Source organism: Agelaius phoeniceus, chromosome 22 (genome assembly GCF_051311805.1).
Source record: "Agelaius phoeniceus isolate bAgePho1 chromosome 22, bAgePho1.hap1, whole genome shotgun sequence".
Classification (NCBI taxonomy): domain Eukaryota; kingdom Metazoa; phylum Chordata; class Aves; order Passeriformes; family Icteridae; genus Agelaius; species Agelaius phoeniceus.
In genome coordinates, this window is record NC_135286.1 from 734,777 (window position 1) to 752,500 (window position 17,724).

General features: G+C 67.2%; 3 protein-coding genes across 6 annotated transcripts; 2 read left to right on the top strand and 1 right to left on the bottom strand.

Moving 5' to 3' along the window:
- Positions 1 to 1,922: 1,922 nt before the first annotated feature.
- On the top strand, positions 1,923 to 5,379 carry TRIM63 (tripartite motif containing 63). Its single transcript, XM_077189670.1, has 9 exons — positions 1,923 to 2,081; positions 2,175 to 2,341; positions 3,548 to 3,713; positions 3,985 to 4,080; positions 4,219 to 4,452; positions 4,579 to 4,601; positions 4,737 to 4,861; positions 4,966 to 5,046; positions 5,146 to 5,379. Exons 1-9 carry the CDS (start codon positions 1,923 to 1,925, stop codon positions 5,154 to 5,156), a joined length of 1,062 nt encoding a protein of 353 aa, XP_077045785.1. The 3' UTR covers positions 5,157 to 5,379.
- A 1,050-nt stretch (positions 5,380 to 6,429) lies between these two features.
- Positions 6,430 to 9,153, top strand: SLC30A2 (solute carrier family 30 member 2). The gene is made up of 8 exons (XM_077189546.1): positions 6,430 to 6,483; positions 6,621 to 6,811; positions 7,019 to 7,165; positions 7,763 to 7,916; positions 7,997 to 8,153; positions 8,338 to 8,443; positions 8,525 to 8,659; positions 8,770 to 9,153. Exons 1-8 carry the CDS (start codon positions 6,434 to 6,436, stop codon positions 8,913 to 8,915), a joined length of 1,086 nt encoding a protein of 361 aa, XP_077045661.1. The 5' UTR covers positions 6,430 to 6,433; the 3' UTR covers positions 8,916 to 9,153.
- A 249-nt stretch (positions 9,154 to 9,402) lies between these two features.
- On the bottom strand, positions 9,403 to 16,975 carry EXTL1 (exostosin like glycosyltransferase 1). 4 transcript variants are annotated; one of them, XM_077189667.1, is made up of 11 exons: positions 16,367 to 16,975; positions 14,995 to 16,216; positions 12,136 to 12,229; positions 11,948 to 12,055; positions 11,294 to 11,413; positions 11,088 to 11,220; positions 10,884 to 11,002; positions 10,493 to 10,588; positions 10,310 to 10,396; positions 10,021 to 10,118; positions 9,403 to 9,942 (listed from the first exon to the last, which is right to left on the bottom strand). In XM_077189667.1, the coding sequence occupies exons 2-11, from the start codon at positions 15,927 to 15,929 to the stop codon at positions 9,531 to 9,533; spliced, it is 2,202 nt and encodes a 733-aa protein (XP_077045782.1). In that variant the 5' UTR covers positions 15,930 to 16,216; positions 16,367 to 16,975; the 3' UTR covers positions 9,403 to 9,530. The 4 variants fall into 4 exon arrangements, with proteins under 4 accessions (XP_077045782.1, XP_077045781.1, XP_077045780.1 ...); XM_077189666.1 differs by having other exon boundaries at positions 10,021 to 10,181; XM_077189665.1 differs by having other exon boundaries at positions 9,403 to 10,118.
- Between the last annotated feature and the right edge of the window lie 749 nt (positions 16,976 to 17,724).

Below are 17,724 nucleotides of genomic sequence, written 5' to 3' on the forward strand. Positions count from 1 at the left end.
AGCCAAGCAGAGGGAGATCCATCCCTGTAGTGGGCTCTGCAGGGTTAATTGGGAAGGATCCCGGGGTGATTAATGTCCTGGGTCCTGCCTAAGCTGTCCCAAGCCAATTAGGGCCCAACGAGCCCCTTGTGGGTTGGGAAAGCTGCTTAGGGCATTACACCCCCTCCGTTCCTGTGAATCCCCTTAACCGAGTCCAGAAGCAATTAATTAATCAATGTCACCCGGGCAGGCCCGGGTCACGTCTGGGTCCGGGCAGGGTCTGAGCCCAGCGCTGCCCTCCTGGCTGCCCAGCCAGCCCCGTTTGCTGCCAGGGCCTCGCTGGCAGAGCCCCAAGTGCCCGAACGGGAACGATTTTGCAAGATGTGCCTGGCAGGTCTGGGCACAGTCACTCGCTGCACACGTGAGCCAGGGAGGAAGGAGCCCAAAACAGCTGAGGGACTGCCCTGGAGGGAACAGGGGGGGTCAGTGCACCCCAAAACAGCTGAGAGGCTGCCCTGGGTGAGGACAGGAGGGCTCAGTGCATCCCAACACTCTGTGCCTGAGCACCCAGGTGCCCGTGTGTCACACATCTGGGTACCTGTAGATCCATTTATCCATGTACTCGTGCATCCCTGCACACCTGTGTGCTCACAGAGCTCACCTGTACACCCCTGTACCCCGTACCTGTGCTCTGGGGTATCCCCTGTACCCCGTACCTGTGCACTGGGGTATCCCCTGTACCCCATACCTGTGCAGCCAGGTACCCCCTGCACCCCATACCTGTGCAGCCAGGTACCCCCTGCACCCCGTACCTGTGCACTGGGGTATCCCCTGTACCCCGTACCTGTGCTCTGGGGTATTCCCTGCACCCCATACCTGTGCAGCCAGGTACCCCCTGCACCCCATACCTGTGCCCCCAGGTACCCCCTGCACCCCATACCTGTGCACCCAGGTGCCCTCTGCACCCCATACTTGTGCACTGAGGTACCCCCTGCACCCCATACCTGTGCCCCCAGGTACCCCCTGCACCCCATACCTGTGCCCCCAGGCACCCCCTGCACCCTGTACCATCTCCTGCCCGCAGTCACTGTGCTCACCCTGCCCCACGCTGTCCCCCCTGGTGCCCCCTGTGCCAGGGGTAGGGTTACCCTGGGCAGTGCAGCTGCCAGCTCTCCCTGGGGCCAGCCCTGGCCCCTGCCCAGCCGGCTGGCACCGTGTCCAGGGCTCTGCTCATCCTTTGCCCCCACAGCCGTTTCTGGGTCAGCTCTTGAGCCCCCAGCAGCGAGGCCAGCTGTGTCATGGCAGTGCCAGGGCAGTGCCAGGGCTGTGCCAGGGCTGTGCCAGGGCTCTGGGGAACAGCTGAGCAGCCCCCACTGGGCCTGGGCTCATCGAGGAGCCCCCAGCCCTGTCTGGGGAGGGGGCACCCTGTGTCTGCGCCAGCCTCGGGGGCTGTGTGTCCCCAGAGCTGCTCTCCCCTGCTGGCACTCGGGGAGCCACGGTGAGCTGTTGGCACCCCGTGTTGGTCATGTTTTGGGTGGGGAAAGGGACAAAGTGTACAAAGCACCCCCTGCCGCAGCTGGGCCAGCTCTGACAGATTTCTGGAACCACCACCCCGTCCTAATGCCGCCGGGGCTGGTGCGTGCCCCCCCTTGTCCCCAGGGCGATGTTTTGGGGTCCCGTTTGGGGCAGCGCCTGGCCCTGTTTACCCCGCAGCGGCTCCAGCCCGGGCACGTCCGCGGCACGGGCGGGCAGCGCCTCCTGGACAGGCTGTGCCCATCTTGTTTACCGGCCCTTCCCGGCCCGGAACGGGTGTCAGGTGCTGTCCGGGACACCCGACACCGCGGCGGCGGCGGGAGCCGCGTGACACCGGGATACCGATAAATAGCGGGGCGGGGGACGCCGGCAGCGAGAGCGAGCGCTGCGAGGAGAGCACGGCCGAGCCCATGGACTTCCAAGCCGGTATCCTGCAGGATGGCAGCCCCATGGAGAGCCTGGAGAAGCAGCTCATCTGCCCCATCTGCCTGGAGATGTTCAGCAAGCCCGTGGTGATCCTGCCCTGCCAGCACAACCTCTGCCGCAAGTGCGCCAACGACGTCTTCCAGGTGAGCGGGGTGGGTCCCTGTGCCCGGCCTGGGGACCCCGGGCTGTTGTGGGGACACCGAGGGACCCTGCCCGTGTTCACGTCCCCCTCGCAGGCCGCCAACCCGTACTGGCAGAGCCGGGGCAGTTTGATCTCGGGGGGCCGGTTCCGGTGCCCCTCGTGCCGCCACGAGGTGCTGCTGGACCGCCACGGCGTCTACGGGCTGCAGAGGAACCTGCTGGTGGAGAACATCATCGACATCTACAAGCAGGAGTGCTCCAGGTGGGCGCCAGGGTTATGGGGACACGGGCATGGCCCTCCCATGCCCCAGCAGCAGCACTGAGACCCCAAGGGATCGCACTGGGGGCCTTTCTGCTCAGTCATCCCCAGTTCAAATCTTTTCCTGACTCAAATCTCCCTCCCTCGATCAAAATCTTCTTCCCTGGACCCAAAACTTCCTCCCCCAACCCAGTTCTGCCCAGCAGTTTGTGCCTCTGGCTGTCCCAGGGGGATGGCAGGTCCCTGGGGATGGTGGCACCTCCTGCTGTCCCCGGTGCTCCTGCTGGAACATTCGGTGGCAGATAAGAGGTGTGGGGAAGGAATGCAGGCTCTGCTGTGACAGCAGCACCGGGGCTGATAAGGGGCACAGGGACAGCTTGGGGGGGCCCAGTGGGGACCAGGATGGAGCTGGGAGGGGACAGAGGGGTCACAGGCTCTCGAGGCAGAGCGGCCAAATCCCCTGGACCACTGTAAATATTGTGTGAGAGCCATGGGGACGGGGACGATGGCACGTGGCAGGTGTCCGTCGCTGCCGGGGGGGCCGGGGGGCCCGGGCCTGTCCGTGTGTCAGAGCTCTGCCTTGTCCCCATGTCCCTCCTCACTGCCGACGGGACAATTGAGCTGCAGCCCCCGTCTGGGAGCCCCCGGGGCTTTCTGGGTGTCCCCACCCCGGTCACACGATGGGTGACAATAAATCCGGGCAGCACAGGGCTAAAATTAGCACTGGTGCAGCGCCTCTGGATCGCAGCCCCCCCGTCCCCAGTGCCACCCCTGCCGTGGTGCCCTAAACTGGGACACACTGGGGTGTGCAGGGACACAGGGGCTGGCGGCTCCAGAGGAGCAGCTGTGGGATTGTGCCAGGTCCCCTCTTTCCTGGGGACCTGATTTTGGGGTGGCAGAGGGGGTGTCACCATGGTGGGGGTGAGGCTGAAGTGGGGACACCGTGGTGGCAGGGGTGTCCCTGTAGGGGGGACATCACCATGGTGGGGACATCACCCTGGTGTGGCTGTCACCCTGGTGTGGATGTCACCGTGGTGGGGACATCACCCTGGTGGGGACATCACCCTGGTGTGGATGTCACCATGACGGGGACATCGCCCTGGTGTGGCTGTCACCCTGGTGTGGATGTCACCATGACGGGGACATCGCCCTGCTGTGGCTGTCACCGTGGTGGGGACGTCACCATGGCCGTGCCACCCTCTCCAGCAGGCCCCTGAAGAAGGGGGAGCACCCCATGTGCAAGGAGCACGAGGACGAGCGGATCAACATCTACTGCGTCACCTGCGAGGTCCCCACCTGCTCCATGTGCAAGGTCTTCGGTGCCCACAAGGACTGCGAGGTGGCCCCTCTGGAAAGCGTCTTCCAGGGACAGAAGGTGCCCTGGGGGGGCACCCGGGGGGGCTCAGGGCCATGTGCTGCGCTGGGACAGTGACAAATAACTGCGGGGATGGCTCATGGGGTATTAATAGCCCCCGGGCGGCTTTGCCCAGGAGACAGGCTATATTTAGAGTATTTAGAGCAGCCGTGGCTGGTGAGGGGTGTGGGGGAGCAGAGCTGGGATGAGCAATGCCCAGCCCGTCCCCAGGCTGGGATGGGAGAGGTTCCTGTCCCCACAGGAGCTCAAACTTCTCTCTGTCACTCACCAGACTGAGCTGAACAACTGCATCTCCATGCTGGTGGCGGGCAACGACCGCATCCAGACCATCATCTCCCAGCTGGAGGACTCCTGCCAGAGCACCGAGGTGAGCAAAGGGGGAAAGGAACCCCCAAAAACCCGGGGGTGAAACCTTAACAGGGCACGAGGCGGAGCCCATGGAGCAGGGATGCTGCGGGCTCCGGAGGGACTCACGGGTGCCATCCCTCGTCCCTTGTCCCCGCAGGAGAACAGCGAGGCGGCCAAGAGGGAGCTCTGTGCTCGCTTTGACGCGCTGGCGGCGCTGCTGGAGGAGAAGAAGGCGGAGCTGCTGCAGCGCATCTGCCGGGAGCAGGCGGACAAGACCGCCTTCATCCAGAGCCTCATCTGCCAGTACAAGGAGCAGCTGGAGAAGTCCAGCCGGCTGGTGGAGACGGCCATCCAGGCAGCCGAGGAGACCGGGGGCGCCGCCTTCCTCATGGTGAGACCCCCAGACCCGCCCCGTGGGGTCCCACTGCTGGGGACAACCTGGAGGCTGCTGTGGCTTCACTCACCTCCTTCTTCCTCTTCTCCTCCTCCTCCTCCTTCCCCTTCTCTTTCTCCACAGAACGCCAAGCAGCTCATAAAAACGTAAGTTGCTCAGACTGGAGGAATCCCCTCAATCCAAGCCCCACGGGCAGGATTCGGGGAGTGGGGGCTGCCCCACGGCCCCCAGCTCGGGAGGGGACAGGGACACACGCACACATCCGTGCTCTCCCTGCCCAGGATCGTGGAGGCCTCCAAGGGCGCCCGCCTGGACAAGATCGAGCAGGGCTATGAGAGCATGGACGCCTTCTCGGTGAGCCTGGAGCACCTCACTGAGGCCGTGCACGCCCTGGACTTCGACCCTGGTAATTCAGCCCCCAGCTCCCCCTCACCGACCCCCACCCAGCTGGTGACAACACCCTCTGCTCCTCCTGGTGCCTCCTGGTGACCTCTGGCCGCTTGTTTGCAGCAGAGGAAGATGAGGAGTACTTTGATGGGGAGGAGGAAGAAGAGGTGGAAGAGAACGCAGCGCCCGAGAGGACAGTGATGGGTAAGGGGCTGAGCCCACCTCCCCAGGAGCCTCCAGCGCCCACGGGGGAGCTCTGGGGGCTTGGGCTCTCCTTCATCACCCCCTCCTCTCCCTCGGCAGCTTCCCTGTAGCCACAGCAACGTTGGAAACGCCCCCGGGCACGGGATGTCCGGCGACGCCTTGGGGATGGGGGGGACACAGGGCAGGGCCCGGCAGCCTGGCGAGCCGGCGCCTGCCCCAGCACAGGACACTTTTCTATACGGGTGCAAACAGGACAATTCCGCACGTTTTGTAATTCCCTTGTTTTGTATATAATTGTCACGCATTTGAAATTCGTGTATTTTGTAAAGAAAACCGCTGCCTCGGGTGGTTCTTTCCTTCCTCTCCTCTCACTCCCGCCGTGGGCACCGGGGGTGGCTTTGCCGGGCTGGTGCCATCAGCGGCGTCCCTGCCGGCGCCCGGCGTGGCACGGGGACACCTCCGGCCCGGCTCTTCATTTCCAGCCCCATTAGCGCCTCTGGCAGCGCTGGCAGCCGCTCCTGGCCGCCCGCCCGGGATGTAACAGGTCGGCACCCGGCAGGATTTATCTCCTGGGGATGGGGTGTCCTGTCCAGGGCTTGTCCTGGGCTGGAGATGGGGCACGGGGGGCTGAGGATGCTCCAGGCTGGGCCAGCCCCCGAAATGGGGATGGTGTGGGCATCGAGCTGCTGGTTTGCTGCTGAGAAATGCGCCTGGGGTGAAATGCATCGACTGAGCTCAGAAATGCACCTTGGGTGAAAAAATACACCACAAATCTGATGTGCATCCTAAAGGCAAAAGCACCCCGTAAATGCTTTTCTCCTGCAAAAACATGAGTCCTGCTCAGAGGGGAAACCAAGGCAGCACCCAGAGCTGAGCCCCGAGTGCAATTACCGCAGGGTAATTAAGAGTGCAATTACCGCAGGGTAATTAACGCTGCTCAGCCAGGAGCCCCTGCTGTGGCGGGGGGGTGTCCAGGTTTATCCATCACACGGCTGGATCCAAACTGGGGGGGTTCCAAAGCGGGGAGGGGGGCTCGCCGTGTGCTTCGGAGGGGACATGGGGATATTCCATAGATTCCATCCCCCTCCGCACCCAGCCCGGCTCTGTGCGGCTCCCGGGGACGCTCGGGGGGGGTCCCAGAGCAATCCCCCCCCCCAGCAGCAGCACAGCCCCCCGGGAGAGGGGCCCAGCCCGGGGCAGGCCCCGCGGGCGCTTTGCAGCCGGCCTGGCCGTCCCTCCTCCAGCCGGGATTTGCACACGAATCCCGGCTCTTCACACGAGCCAAGGCCACCGGCTGCCACCAGCGCCGGCCGCACGCCGGGGTCACCGCGCCGAGCCCCCGGGCCGCAGCAGGAGGAGGAGGAGGAGGAGGAGGAGGAGGAGGAGGATGGCGGCCGGCGACGAGAAGCGGCACCTGCTGAGCGAGGGCAGCGGCGGGTACGGGGGTGCCCGGGGGGCTGGGGGTGCCGAGCCCCCTCTGCCCTGCGGCTCCCGAGCGGGGCCTGGGGGGGAACGGGCTGGGGGGAGCGCTCGGGGGGCACCCGAAGCCCCCCAGCCCCACGCTTGGCCCGCAGGTGCTACGTGGGCAAGGACGGACAGAGCGCGGCGCACGGACAGGAGCCCGCCCTGGAGCTGGGGCCGCGGCGTGGGCAGCACTGCCACACGCGGGGGGCTGGCAGCCGCCCCGGGCAGCAGCAGCGGGCACGGAGGAAGCTCTACCTGGCCGCCGGCATCTGCCTCTTCTTCATGGTGGGGGAGGCCGTGGGTGAGTGCGGGGTGCCGGCTCCGTGGGGTCACCCCAGACCCCCTTGTCCTGGTTCCCCGCTGAGCGAGTGCCCAGAGCTCCCTGCTGCCTTTCTGTGGCTCAGAACGCCCGGCGGGACCCGCCTGTGGCTCGGTGTGAGCTGAGCTGTGCCCAGCTCGGGGCGGGACCCTGCCATGTCCCCCCGATGTCCCCCCGATGTCCCTGCAGGTGGGTACCTGGCACACAGCCTGGCCATCCTGACGGACGCTGCCCACCTGCTGACGGACTTTGCCAGCATCATGATCAGCCTCTTTGCCCTCTGGGTGTCCTCACGGCCCCCCACCAAAACCATGAACTTCGGCTGGCACCGGGCAGGTAACGCGGCGGCACCGCCCCGGGGGTGCCAGGGGAGCACCCCAGGGTGCCCTCCCCGCGTGGAACAGGGGCTCTGGGGTGCCCTGAGGGGCCTGGGGAGCCCTGGCGAAGTTCTGGCACCGTGAACAAGGCAAGGCAGAGGCGCTGCCAGCCCTGTGCAAGGAGCATCCCGGGGATGGTGCTGGGTGCCCACACCGTGCCCAGCAATGCCGGGGATGGTGCTGGGTGCCCACACCGTGCCCAGCAATGCCAGGGATGGTGCTGGCTGCCCAGCAATGCCAGGGATGGTGCTGGCTGCCCAGCAATGCCGGGGATGGTGCTGGGTGCCCAGCAATGCCGGGGATGGTGCTGGGTGCCCACACCGTGCCCAGCAATGCCGGGAATGGTGCTGGGTGCCCACACCGTGCCCAGCACTGCCAGGGATGGTGCTGGGTGCCCACACCGTGCCCAGCAATGCCGGGGATGGTGCTGGGTGCCCGCACCGTGCCCAGCATTACCAGAGATGGGTGCTGGGTGCCCACACCGTGCCCAGCGCTGCCAGAGATGGTGCTGGGGATGGCACGGCAGTGAGGCAGCCATGGCGGGGTCTCTCCGCAGAGATCCTGGGGGCTCTGCTCTCCGTGCTCTCCATCTGGGTGGTGACGGGGGTCCTGGTGTACCTGGGGGCGCAGCGCCTGCTCTCGGGTGACTACGACATCGAGGGCGGGGTCATGCTCATCACCTCCGCCTGCGCCGTGGCCGTCAACATCGTGTAGGTGCTGCCACACGGCCCCGGGTGTCCCCTCCCCGAGCCTGCTGGGCCCCGGGGTGTCACCAGTGCCCTGCCCGCAGGATGGGGCTGGCTCTGCACCAGACGGGGCACGGGCACAGCCACGGGGCGGGCGGTGAGCAGCCCAACGCCAGCGTCCGCGCCGCCTTCGTGCACGTCCTGGGGGACCTGCTGCAGAGCCTCGGCGTGCTCATCGCCTCCTACATCATCTTCTTCAAGGTCTGGGGGGCTGGGGACAAAGGGGGTGCTGGGGGGAAATGGGGTCTGGGAGATAAGGGGGATCTGAGGGTGAACATGGTGCTGGGGCCCATGGGGGTGTGGGGTGCCCGCCCTGCTGGTCCCGACGGGGGTTTGGGTGCAGTGATGGTGCCACGGGGGTCTCACCCCTGTCCCCCCTCCCCAGCCCGAGTACAAGTACGTGGATCCCATCTGCACCTTCCTGTTCTCGGCGCTGGTGCTGGGCACAACGCTGACCATCCTCCGGGACGTCCTGCTGGTCCTCATGGAGGGTAGGGACCCCCGGCATGGGGACGGGGGCGCCCGGGGGTGCCCTGGGCCCCGTCCCTGCAGCCGCCTGGCTCTGCCCCCAGGGACGCCCAAGGGGATGGATTTCAATGCCGTGCGGGACACGCTGCTGGCCGTGCGGGGCGTGGAGGCCGTGCACAGCCTGCACATCTGGGCTCTGACCGCAGCACAGCCGCTGCTGTCTGTGCACATCGCCATCAGTGAGTGCCATGGGGGGGACAGGGCTGCCAGGGCCACCAGTGAGTGCGACAATGGGCAGGGAGGGTCGGGGTTCCCCGCACCCCCATATCCCCGCCTTTCCCCCCTGCAGACGCGGCCGCCAGCGCGCAGGAGGTGCTGGAGGAGGCGAGCTCCCGGCTGCAGGGCGCCTTCCGCTTCCACAGCACCACCATCCAGGTGGAGAGCTACTCCGAGGAGATGCGGGACTGCCGGGAGTGCCAGCCCCCCCGCGACTGAGTGCCGCCCCCGGGACTTCCCATGTGCGGCAAATAAAGCGGAGCGCACGGGGCTGTGCGGGGGGATGCTGGCTCTGGCTTTATCTCCGCTATCTGCAGGAGCCAAGGACACACCCAGGGCTGCGGCAGCCCGACGGTGCCTGTTGGAGGCCGCATAATATTCCGTATTTCCGTCCGGCTGGGAGGAAAGCCAGCTGAAACACCCTTTCTCCCTTTTCTGGGGAGTGCTGCGAGGCGATGGGGGGTGCTGGGCTGCCCAGGGACTGCGGGGGACGCAGCTGGAGCCAGGCAGGGAGGTCACACACGGCTCTTATCGCTCCTCTGTTTGCCCTCGGGGAGGTGAAGGACTCTCCCTCCCCGCAGGGCTGGGGGTGCTGCCCGGGTTATTCCCAGGGTGCCGATGGCAGAAGTGTTGCAGCACCCGAAACCTGGTGCCCCCCAAATTCCACAGCCTCTCCTCCATTCCACCATCCGGATCCTGCCTCTCGCCCCTCCTTTATTGCACTGGTAAAAGCCAATAACGAGTAAAACCCCGTCAGCAGCAGCGATCCTGCCCCCGGAGGGCTCCGCGCACCGGGAGCGGCGCCCCCGGAGCCCGGCCCGACCCCGGCCGCCCTCACGGCTTCTCCAGGCTCGGGTACTTCTTGCGCAGCACCGAGACCTGGTCCTTGAAGAGGACGGGGTCGAGGCGCAGCCGGGAGGACACCAGGGGCATGTAGCCAAACCAGTTCGCCAGCTGGTCCAGGCAGTCCTGGCGCTGGGAGAGGCGCCGGCCGCCGGCCGTGGTGCCCCCCGGCCCGGCAGGAGCGGGGTGCGGGCCCGAGGGGGTCCCCGCAGCCCCCTCGCCGCACTCCGCCTGCCGGGCCACCCCCTCCTTGTGCTGCTTGCGCTGCGTCACCTTGATGGGCGGCAGCTTGGTGACAGCGGCCACCAGCACGTTCATCAGGATGTCCTCGCAGGCCGCCAGCCCGTCCACCAGCTCCCGCAGCCCCGCGGGCAGGTACTCGGTGAAGAGGCTGTGGTAGTACCTGGAGGGGGAGAACGGGTGAGGGGCAGGGGTGGCTGAGCCCCCGGCCCGGCCCCCGCAGCCCCTCCGGGCCCGGTACCGGTGGTAGAAGGCGGCGGCGGTGAGCACCATGGAGAGCTCGTTGGTCCATTTGGAGGTGTAGCCCCAGCGGCCCCGCTCGGCGTCCCAGAAGTGGCTCTGCGTGGGGAAGCCCACGATGCGCTCGGGGAAGCTGAGCCACACCGAGAAGGCAAAATCCACCTGGCACGGGAGGGGCGCGGGAGGGGCGCGGTGTCACCCACGGCGGGGACTGCGGCAGGGCACCACGCTGCCCCTGGAGGACAAGGGGACCTGGGGACAGCCACAGGGAGCCGGGGCCGCGGCCTCACCTCGCTGGTGGAGAGGGTGGTGTCCTCGTCCAGGCTCAGCACCGCGTCCGTCTGGATGGCCCCGAACGGGAAGAAGCGGTCGCTGAGCTGTGGGGGGAGGAAGGACAGGATGGTGCCCTGGGGTGGCTGTCCCAGCCCCCTGCCCGTGTCCCAAATCCCTGCCCGTGTCCCTGGTGCCCTCACCTTCCTCCTGCCCTGGATGATGGTCAGGGGCACGCTGCTCTGGGGCCATTTCCCGCTCGGGGGCGGTGGCTTCTCGCAGCTCCACAGGATCACGATCTGCAAGGGGCAGGACAGGCGCGGCCGGAGGGGTTGGGTGGGTTCTCTTTGGATCATCCCAAAACGATCTCGTGGCAGTTTGGACCAGGATAAACCCCCAGGTGGTCCAAAGGGCTTGGGAGACGGCTCTGCCCACCCAAAGGTGACACCACCAGCCACCCCCTCCACCCTAAAGCCACCCAAAGGTGACACCACCAGCCACCCCCTCCACCCCTAGACCCACCATCCCCTCTCCTGGTCCCCGCAGGACCCAGCCCCACCATCCCCCGGATCCCTGGGACTCTGCTCCTCCCACCTGGGCGCAGTACTGGGATCCAGACACGGCTTGGATGAGCCTGAGGATGGGCTGGGACAGCGAGCCTGCCTGCGAGACCGCCCGGATGAACGCCGTGAACTTCCTGGAGGGGCTGTAGCCTGAAAAAGGGGTGGGAAAGGGACGGGAGAGCTGCTGGGCACGGCCCGAGTTTGCGGGGCTCAGGCGGGGCAGGCAGGGCCCTACCGTGGTGCAGGTAGTAGAAGGGAAAATCCCCGAGGTGGGTGGAGAATTCGGGCAGCACCAGGAGCCCCCCGGGCAGCGCGTTCCAGAGCAGGCGGGAGCGGGAGCGGTGCGGATTCAGGCGGTCCTTGATGATCTGCCAGAGGCGCCGGTGATGCCCCCAGCGCCCCGGCCGTGACCGGGCAGGGGGCTCGGGGTGGGGGGCTCACCTCCAGCGTGGTGTGCACGATCTTGTCCACGGAGGAGAAGTAGGCATCCCACAGGAACTGGGTCTGCTGCTGGAAGGCCAGCACGCGCTCGGGGTGGATGCAGCGCACGGCAGAGGGGATCTGTGCCGGGGGGACAGAGGGGTCCTCACCTCAGCCTCCCCCCTCGGGGCTGGGCTGCTCACCTCTGCCCCCCTCACCACCCCAAGCATGCCAGGGGACAGCCCCTGCTGTGGCTGGTGCCACCCTCTCCTGTGGGGCTGCATCTCCTCTCCCTGGAGCAGGATCGGGACCAGGATTCCCAAGGGTTTGTGCCCGGGAAGATCCTTCCCATCTTCCCCCTGAGATGAACAGAGCCCTGGGACTGCACTGGGCTGGGACTCCCATTCCAGGCTGGCTCAGACCCTCCTGCACTGCCCACAGGGACTGCACTGGGCTGGGACCCCCATTCCAGGCTGGCTCAGACCCTCCTGCACTGCCCACAGGGACTGCACTGGGCTGGGACCCCCATTCCAGGCTGGCTCAGACCTTCCTGCATTGCCCACAGGAGCCCTGCCAGGCCCAGCTTCCTGGGACTCATCCCCAGACTTGTCTGGGGGCTCCACCCCACTGGGATTGGGGTCTGGTGCTGGGTGGGGCAGGATCTGGACCCGGTACCTGCAGCAGGAGCCTCTCGCTGCCCACGACAGCAGCCTTGCCCCAGTCGATGGCCTCGGCAAAGGGCAGCTCCCAGCCATCACTCAGCAGCACCGGGATGCAGGCAGCCTGTGGAGGGACCCCGCAGGCTGGGACAGAGCCCCCAGACCCCGGTGAGGGGGTCCCCTGTCCCCCTGCCCACCCTGTACCTGCAGAGCCTCGAGGAAGCGGAAGGAGCCCAGGCGCCTGCCCCGGGGCACGATGCAGAAGGTGGAGTTGTGCAGCAGCTCCTGGTAGTCAAACCTGGTGGGGGAGATGGGCAGGGGTCAGGCGTGGCCCCCTCCGCTCCTATGAGCACCCAGGAGGTGCTGCTGGCCCCTGCCAGGTGTGGAGCCAAGCCAGGGCAGGGTTAGGAGCGGTTTGGGCTGATTTGGGCTCTGAACGTCCCTGGTTTTGTGGGAGCAGAGTTCTCCTGGGCGCTGAAGGGATGGGCCTGGGCATCCCTTAAAGATGGGGGGTCAGGAAGGGACCCCAGCGCCCTTTGAAAGCACGAGGCAGCTCCTCCCACCCTCCAGCAGTGACACCTCACACAAAGCCACCACCCGGGCCCCCGAGCCCGAAACTGCAGCAACTCCTGAGCCGTGCCCAGACTCGCTGGGCAGGACCAGCCCTGCCTGCCCTGGCAGCGTTCGGGGGGGGCAGGGGGTGCCGGCAGCGCGGCCCCCCCGGCCGGGCTCGCCCCTGGGGCTCTCAAAGCCCCTTCTGTGCCGCGCTGGGGAGAGGCTCGGCCGCTGCCGGGTCCCTGCGGCCGCGCCGGAAAATCCAATATTGACTTTAGGTCGGGACAGACCCCGTCTGTTCCTGCCCGCGGGGAGGGGCAGCCGCTCCTGCATGGGCAGGGGGGGACCCGCATGGGCCAACCGGGGCGGTGGGAGGCCAAAAAGAGCCCTTGCCATGCGTTGGTCCCAGGAGGAAGGGTGTCCCTGCCGTGCCGGTGCCAGGCTGGGAGCTGAGGCTGTGTCACCTCCGTGGGTGCTGGCGCACTCGGGCACGTCCCAGCGCTCCGGGATGTGGGAAATCAGCCCCAATGCCAAGGCACAGAGTTTCACAATAAATCCCGCCTCCGGATGAACCTCCCCAGTGTCTCCAAAGGTTGCCAAAATCCTTGACCCGTTAAGGCTCAAACTCCCGGCCGGGCAGCCGGAGGGGTGACAGCGGCTCGAACAGCGCCCAGACCCCCACGGAACCGCAGCAGCGACAGCCACATCCGCGGGGCCAGAGCCGGCTGCCGCCTCTCCTGGGTGCCCCAAACGCTGCCGTGACCCCCGGCAGCCCCGGGGCTGGGTGGGCAGCGGGACCCGGCCCGGGGGCGCTGCCCTGGCCGGCAGCCGGTGCGGTGGGGCGGCTGGCGCCGGCCGGGCTGCGGGGCCGAGCGCTCCCGATGGAAACATTCGCTCCTGACGCGCTGCGGTTTCCGGGCAATCGCCGTCAGGGCTTCCTTGTTTTGTCAGGAGCCGGGACGGGCGCCCGCCGCGCTCCCTCCGCCCGGCCCCTCGGTGCTCCGGCCGGGCACGGTGCCACCGGCACCGGCGGCTCCGCAGGGCCGCTCCCGGCCGCGCTGAGCGCTCCGAGCGCCACAACCGCGCCACAACCGCCCTTCATCCCAGAACAGGACCGGATTGTTCGGGGCGGCCCCTCGGGCATGAGGAGGATGATGGAACAGCCAGCAGTGCCTTCCTCTGCTCCCCGAGCGGCCTCCAGCACCGGACGCACCGGGTGAACGGGGCCGCCGGGTCTCACTTTGTCCCCTGGCCGAGTGTGGGAGCGCCTCCCCGGGCAGGAGGGCCGGGTCCCCCCGCAGAGCCGGCCCCGGTGGCGGTGCCCGTGGTTTGTGCCCGGTGTCCCACAGGGAGGAGCAGGACGGAGGAGGCTCAGGGTCACACAGGAGCCGCTGCCCGTGCCACGTGTTCCCCGTCGATCCCTGGCCAAAGCCGTGCTGGGAGAGGTGTAAATCTCCCTGTGTTTGCAAACAGCATTAGGGGATTACCTGGGTGGGCGGATGGGGGGGAATTCTCATCCCGCTGCCCCTTGGCACAGCGTGGGCTGGCCCTGGGCCCCCTGTCCTGCCAGCCCCACTGTCCTGAGATGCCCCATCCCAAGGAGACTTTGCTGCCAGTGCTGACCCTGCTGGGCTGGTGGCACCCTCCAGACAGGGCCATGTGGTGCCTGACCCATCCCAAAGCCCCGGCTAATCCCAGTGCCAGCACCCCAGCTCCACTTTTACCTCCCAGCACCTCCTAAGACGCTTTGAGGATGATGCCCAACGTGGCCTCTCCCCATCTGCTCTCCAGCCCGGTGCCTGGGGAATGTCCCCAGGCAGTGGGATGGGCACCTGCCCATTGTCTGCCGGATGGTCTCTGTGTTTACCAGCCCTGGATTCGGCAGCTGGTGATGGGTCCCGAGGAGTTGGATGGGGGTGAGGAGCTGGCGTGTGTCCCTGCAGAATGGAGCCCCCAAACTCACAGAACTTTGTAGCCCCAATTTTTCCACCACTGTGTCCATCCCACGCTGCTGCCACCGTGCCCATTTGGGATGGGGGACGCAGGGGGACCCCCAGCCACCACCACCAATTAAACTCGGGGCTGCCCACACTGGGACGCCCACAAACCCACCAGTTTTGTGGGATTTCCAGTGGAGCCAGTGAGGGGGGGATGTTTCGGGCTCATCTCCAAGAGAAACGTTTATGTTGGGGGAGAGCGGGAGGGGGGAGAAGAAAAGCGTCATTCATCAGCGTTGGGCAAAAGGGAAATCGTATTAGAGGCGGTGGCAGCGATGGCAGATAAGAGCTGCTCTGGCCAGATTACTCCAACTTTAATAGAGAGCAGGAAAGCCCTGAGCAGTCAGCGCCTCGCTCCCCACCGTGCAGTGAACCCTCATCCCCCTCAGAGAACCCAAAACTTCCCTCTCACCACAGACACTCACGGCTGTACCCCACAGAGGCATTTGGGGGGACATTTGTGGGGTGTCCCATCGCCCCAGACCCCCCTTTCCCCCCATCCCTGACTCACCTCTCGTAGTCCACGTTGTCCTTGTCACAGCGCGTGTCCTTGTGCTTCTCCCAGTCCTTGCCGTGCTTGCAGGTGGTCAGGGAGATGATGTCCTTCCCGTTGTGGATGTGGTGCAGCGCGTTCCGCGTGCTGGAGCCGATGCCCGTCAGGTACCGCTTCCCCTTGAACACCAGCAGGAATTTCTTCTTGGGGGGCACCGAGCCCCTCCGCAGCCTCCCCCCGTGGCCGCCGCGCTGGGGGTGCTCCCGGGGGAACAGCGGGATGGAGACGTCGAAGCCGGGCCGGAAGCTGCGGCTGTCGGAGCTGGCTCTGGCCAGGATGGCGTGCCCGGGGTCGAAGCCCAGCTCGCCGCCGTAGCTGGGCCAGGTGCCCGAGTAGAGGTTGAAGATGAGGTGGTTGCGGCCGCCGTTCCAGAGCGGGGAGCTGTGGATTTTCTCCTCCACGTCGCGGACGTAGTGGCCCGAGAGGCGGTCGCGGTCCAGCGTGTCGATGCCGAGGATGAAGAGGCAGGCTTCCTCGGGCCGGGCCGTGTGGTACCGCGAGCGCTCGATGGAGCTGAGGATTTTGCTGTAGGTCTCTGAGATGGGCTGGCCCCGCTCCTGGGGGTAGGTGAACACTTTGAAGCCGTTCCTCTCGCACCTGGAGAGGTCGAAGCAGGTTTCCATCCGGCACCTGCTGCTCCTGTAGATGCTCAGCCACGCCGCCCGCCGCTCCCGGGGGGACAGCAGGGGAGGGTCCCCATCCCTCTGCAGCTCCTCGGGCTCTGCAAAGCTTTTGAGGAGGGACTGATCCGTCCAGCGGGGCCAGCTCCTCCGGGCTTCTGCTTTCCTCGCAGAAAAGAAAGCGAAACGGCGCAGCTGGTCCCCTCCGAAGAAGAAAAGCAGGAGCCAAGAGGCCAGGAAAGTCAGGAAAATGTATTTCTTCCTGGTCTGCATAGGTTCACACGCAGCCCCAGCTCCTCATCGGGCACAGGTGGGGGCCAGAGTCCGGTCAGGACGATGTTCCCAGCCCCGAGTGGGTGGTGGGACAGCTCCTGGCCCCAGGCACTGTCCTATGTCCTTGCAGTCCGTGACAGTCCCCACTTTGTGCCCAGGGCTGCGCTGGTTTCTCGGGACCGTCCCGGAGTTTGGCTGCAAAGCAGAGCCCGGTCCCAGCCGCTCACTTCTCCGGGCCCCCGAGCCGCCACAATGACATTTCCATGGCTTGACCCAGCTTCAAATCCCTGAGGAAAGGGAGAGGTCGCGTCGTCACCGTCCTGCCGCCGCCAGCCGTGTCACCACAAGTGGCTCCACACATCCCTGCGGCGGGGCTCCCTCCGCGCTCCCTGGGGAACGAAAGCCCGGCACAAACCCTCCCTGCCCTGCTCCGTTACCTTCGGGGGGTCGCGGCCCCGGGCGGGTGTCGGGCCGTGTCCCGGAGCCCCGATCGCCGCCTGCCCGCGGCTCCGGGCTGCATCCCCGGCCGGGCAAGGCGGCGGAGCGGCCGCCGAGGCTCCCGGTGCGCGGCCGGGCGGAGGAGCCGCTCCGGGAGGCTCCGCGCAGCCCCGCTCCGGGTGTGCGTCCCCCTGGTCACCTTGTCCGTCTGTCCCTGCGCTGGGCTCTCTGTTCCCGCGTCCCCCCGGTGCCTGTCCGAGATCCCGGCTGCTCCCCGCTGTCCTCCTGTCCCTTCCCGGGACTGCCTGTCCCCTGTCCGTCTGTCTGTCTGTCCCCTCCGGGGCTAACTGTCCCGCTGTCCCCTGCACCCCTCAGAGCTGGCTGTCCCCTGTCCGTCTGTCCCCTCGGGACCGTCTGTCCCTTGTCCCCTCCCAGATCTGGCTGTCCCTCGTCCGTCCGTGTGTCTGTCCCGCCCAGGGCTGGCTGTCCCCTGTTCCCGCCGGGAGCTGGCAGTGCGGTGTCGGTCGGTCAGTCCCCGCGGGGCTGGCTGTCCCCGTGTCCGTGTCGCCGTCCCCGTGTCCGTGTCTCTGTCCCCCCTGTCCGGCCGGTCCCGGTGGTCCCGCGTCCCCCCCGCGCTCCACGTGCCCCCCCCGCCCGCATCTGTTACACGGAGCCCTGGCCCCGCCCCCTCCCCGTCTCGTCCCGCCCCTCGGTCTCCCATTGGCTGTCCTCTCACAGGAGGGGGCGTGTCCATTGGCCGCGCCCACGTGGAACTGGGGGTCCCGGGGGGGCCGGGGCTGAGGGGGGGCCGACCCCTGTCCCACTGTCCCCGTGTCCCCCTGTCCTTCTGTGTCCCCGTGTCCTCCTGTCCCCGTGTCCTCCGTCCTCCATGTCTCCCTGTCCCCGTGTCCCCCTGTCCCTCTGTGTCCCCGTGTCCTCCTGTCCCCGTGTCCCCGTGTCCCTCTGTGTTCCCGTGTCCCCCTGTGTCCCCCTGTGTCCCCCTGTGTCCCTGTCCCTGTGTCCCCCTGTCCCTGTGTCCCCGTGTCCCCGTGTGTCCCAGGGTGGCTTTGCCGGGGTAATTTGGGGGTGCTGGGGGTGCTGTCCCCATTCCCCGAGCCGGGCGTGGGCCGGGCCCGGCAGCCCGGACAGGTCGGGGCTCGTCTGTCGCACCCCATCCCGGCACCCGCCCTGCCCCGCCGGCCGGGCAAGCCGGGACCGGAGCGCTGGATGGCGGCCACGGGCGGGACAGCCCGGCCAGCCCCCGCTGCGCCTGCCCCGCCGGCCGAGGGCACGGGCAGCGCTGCCGCTGCTGCCCCGGCCCCGGGGGACACCGGCGGTGGCGATCCCAGGGCTCTGC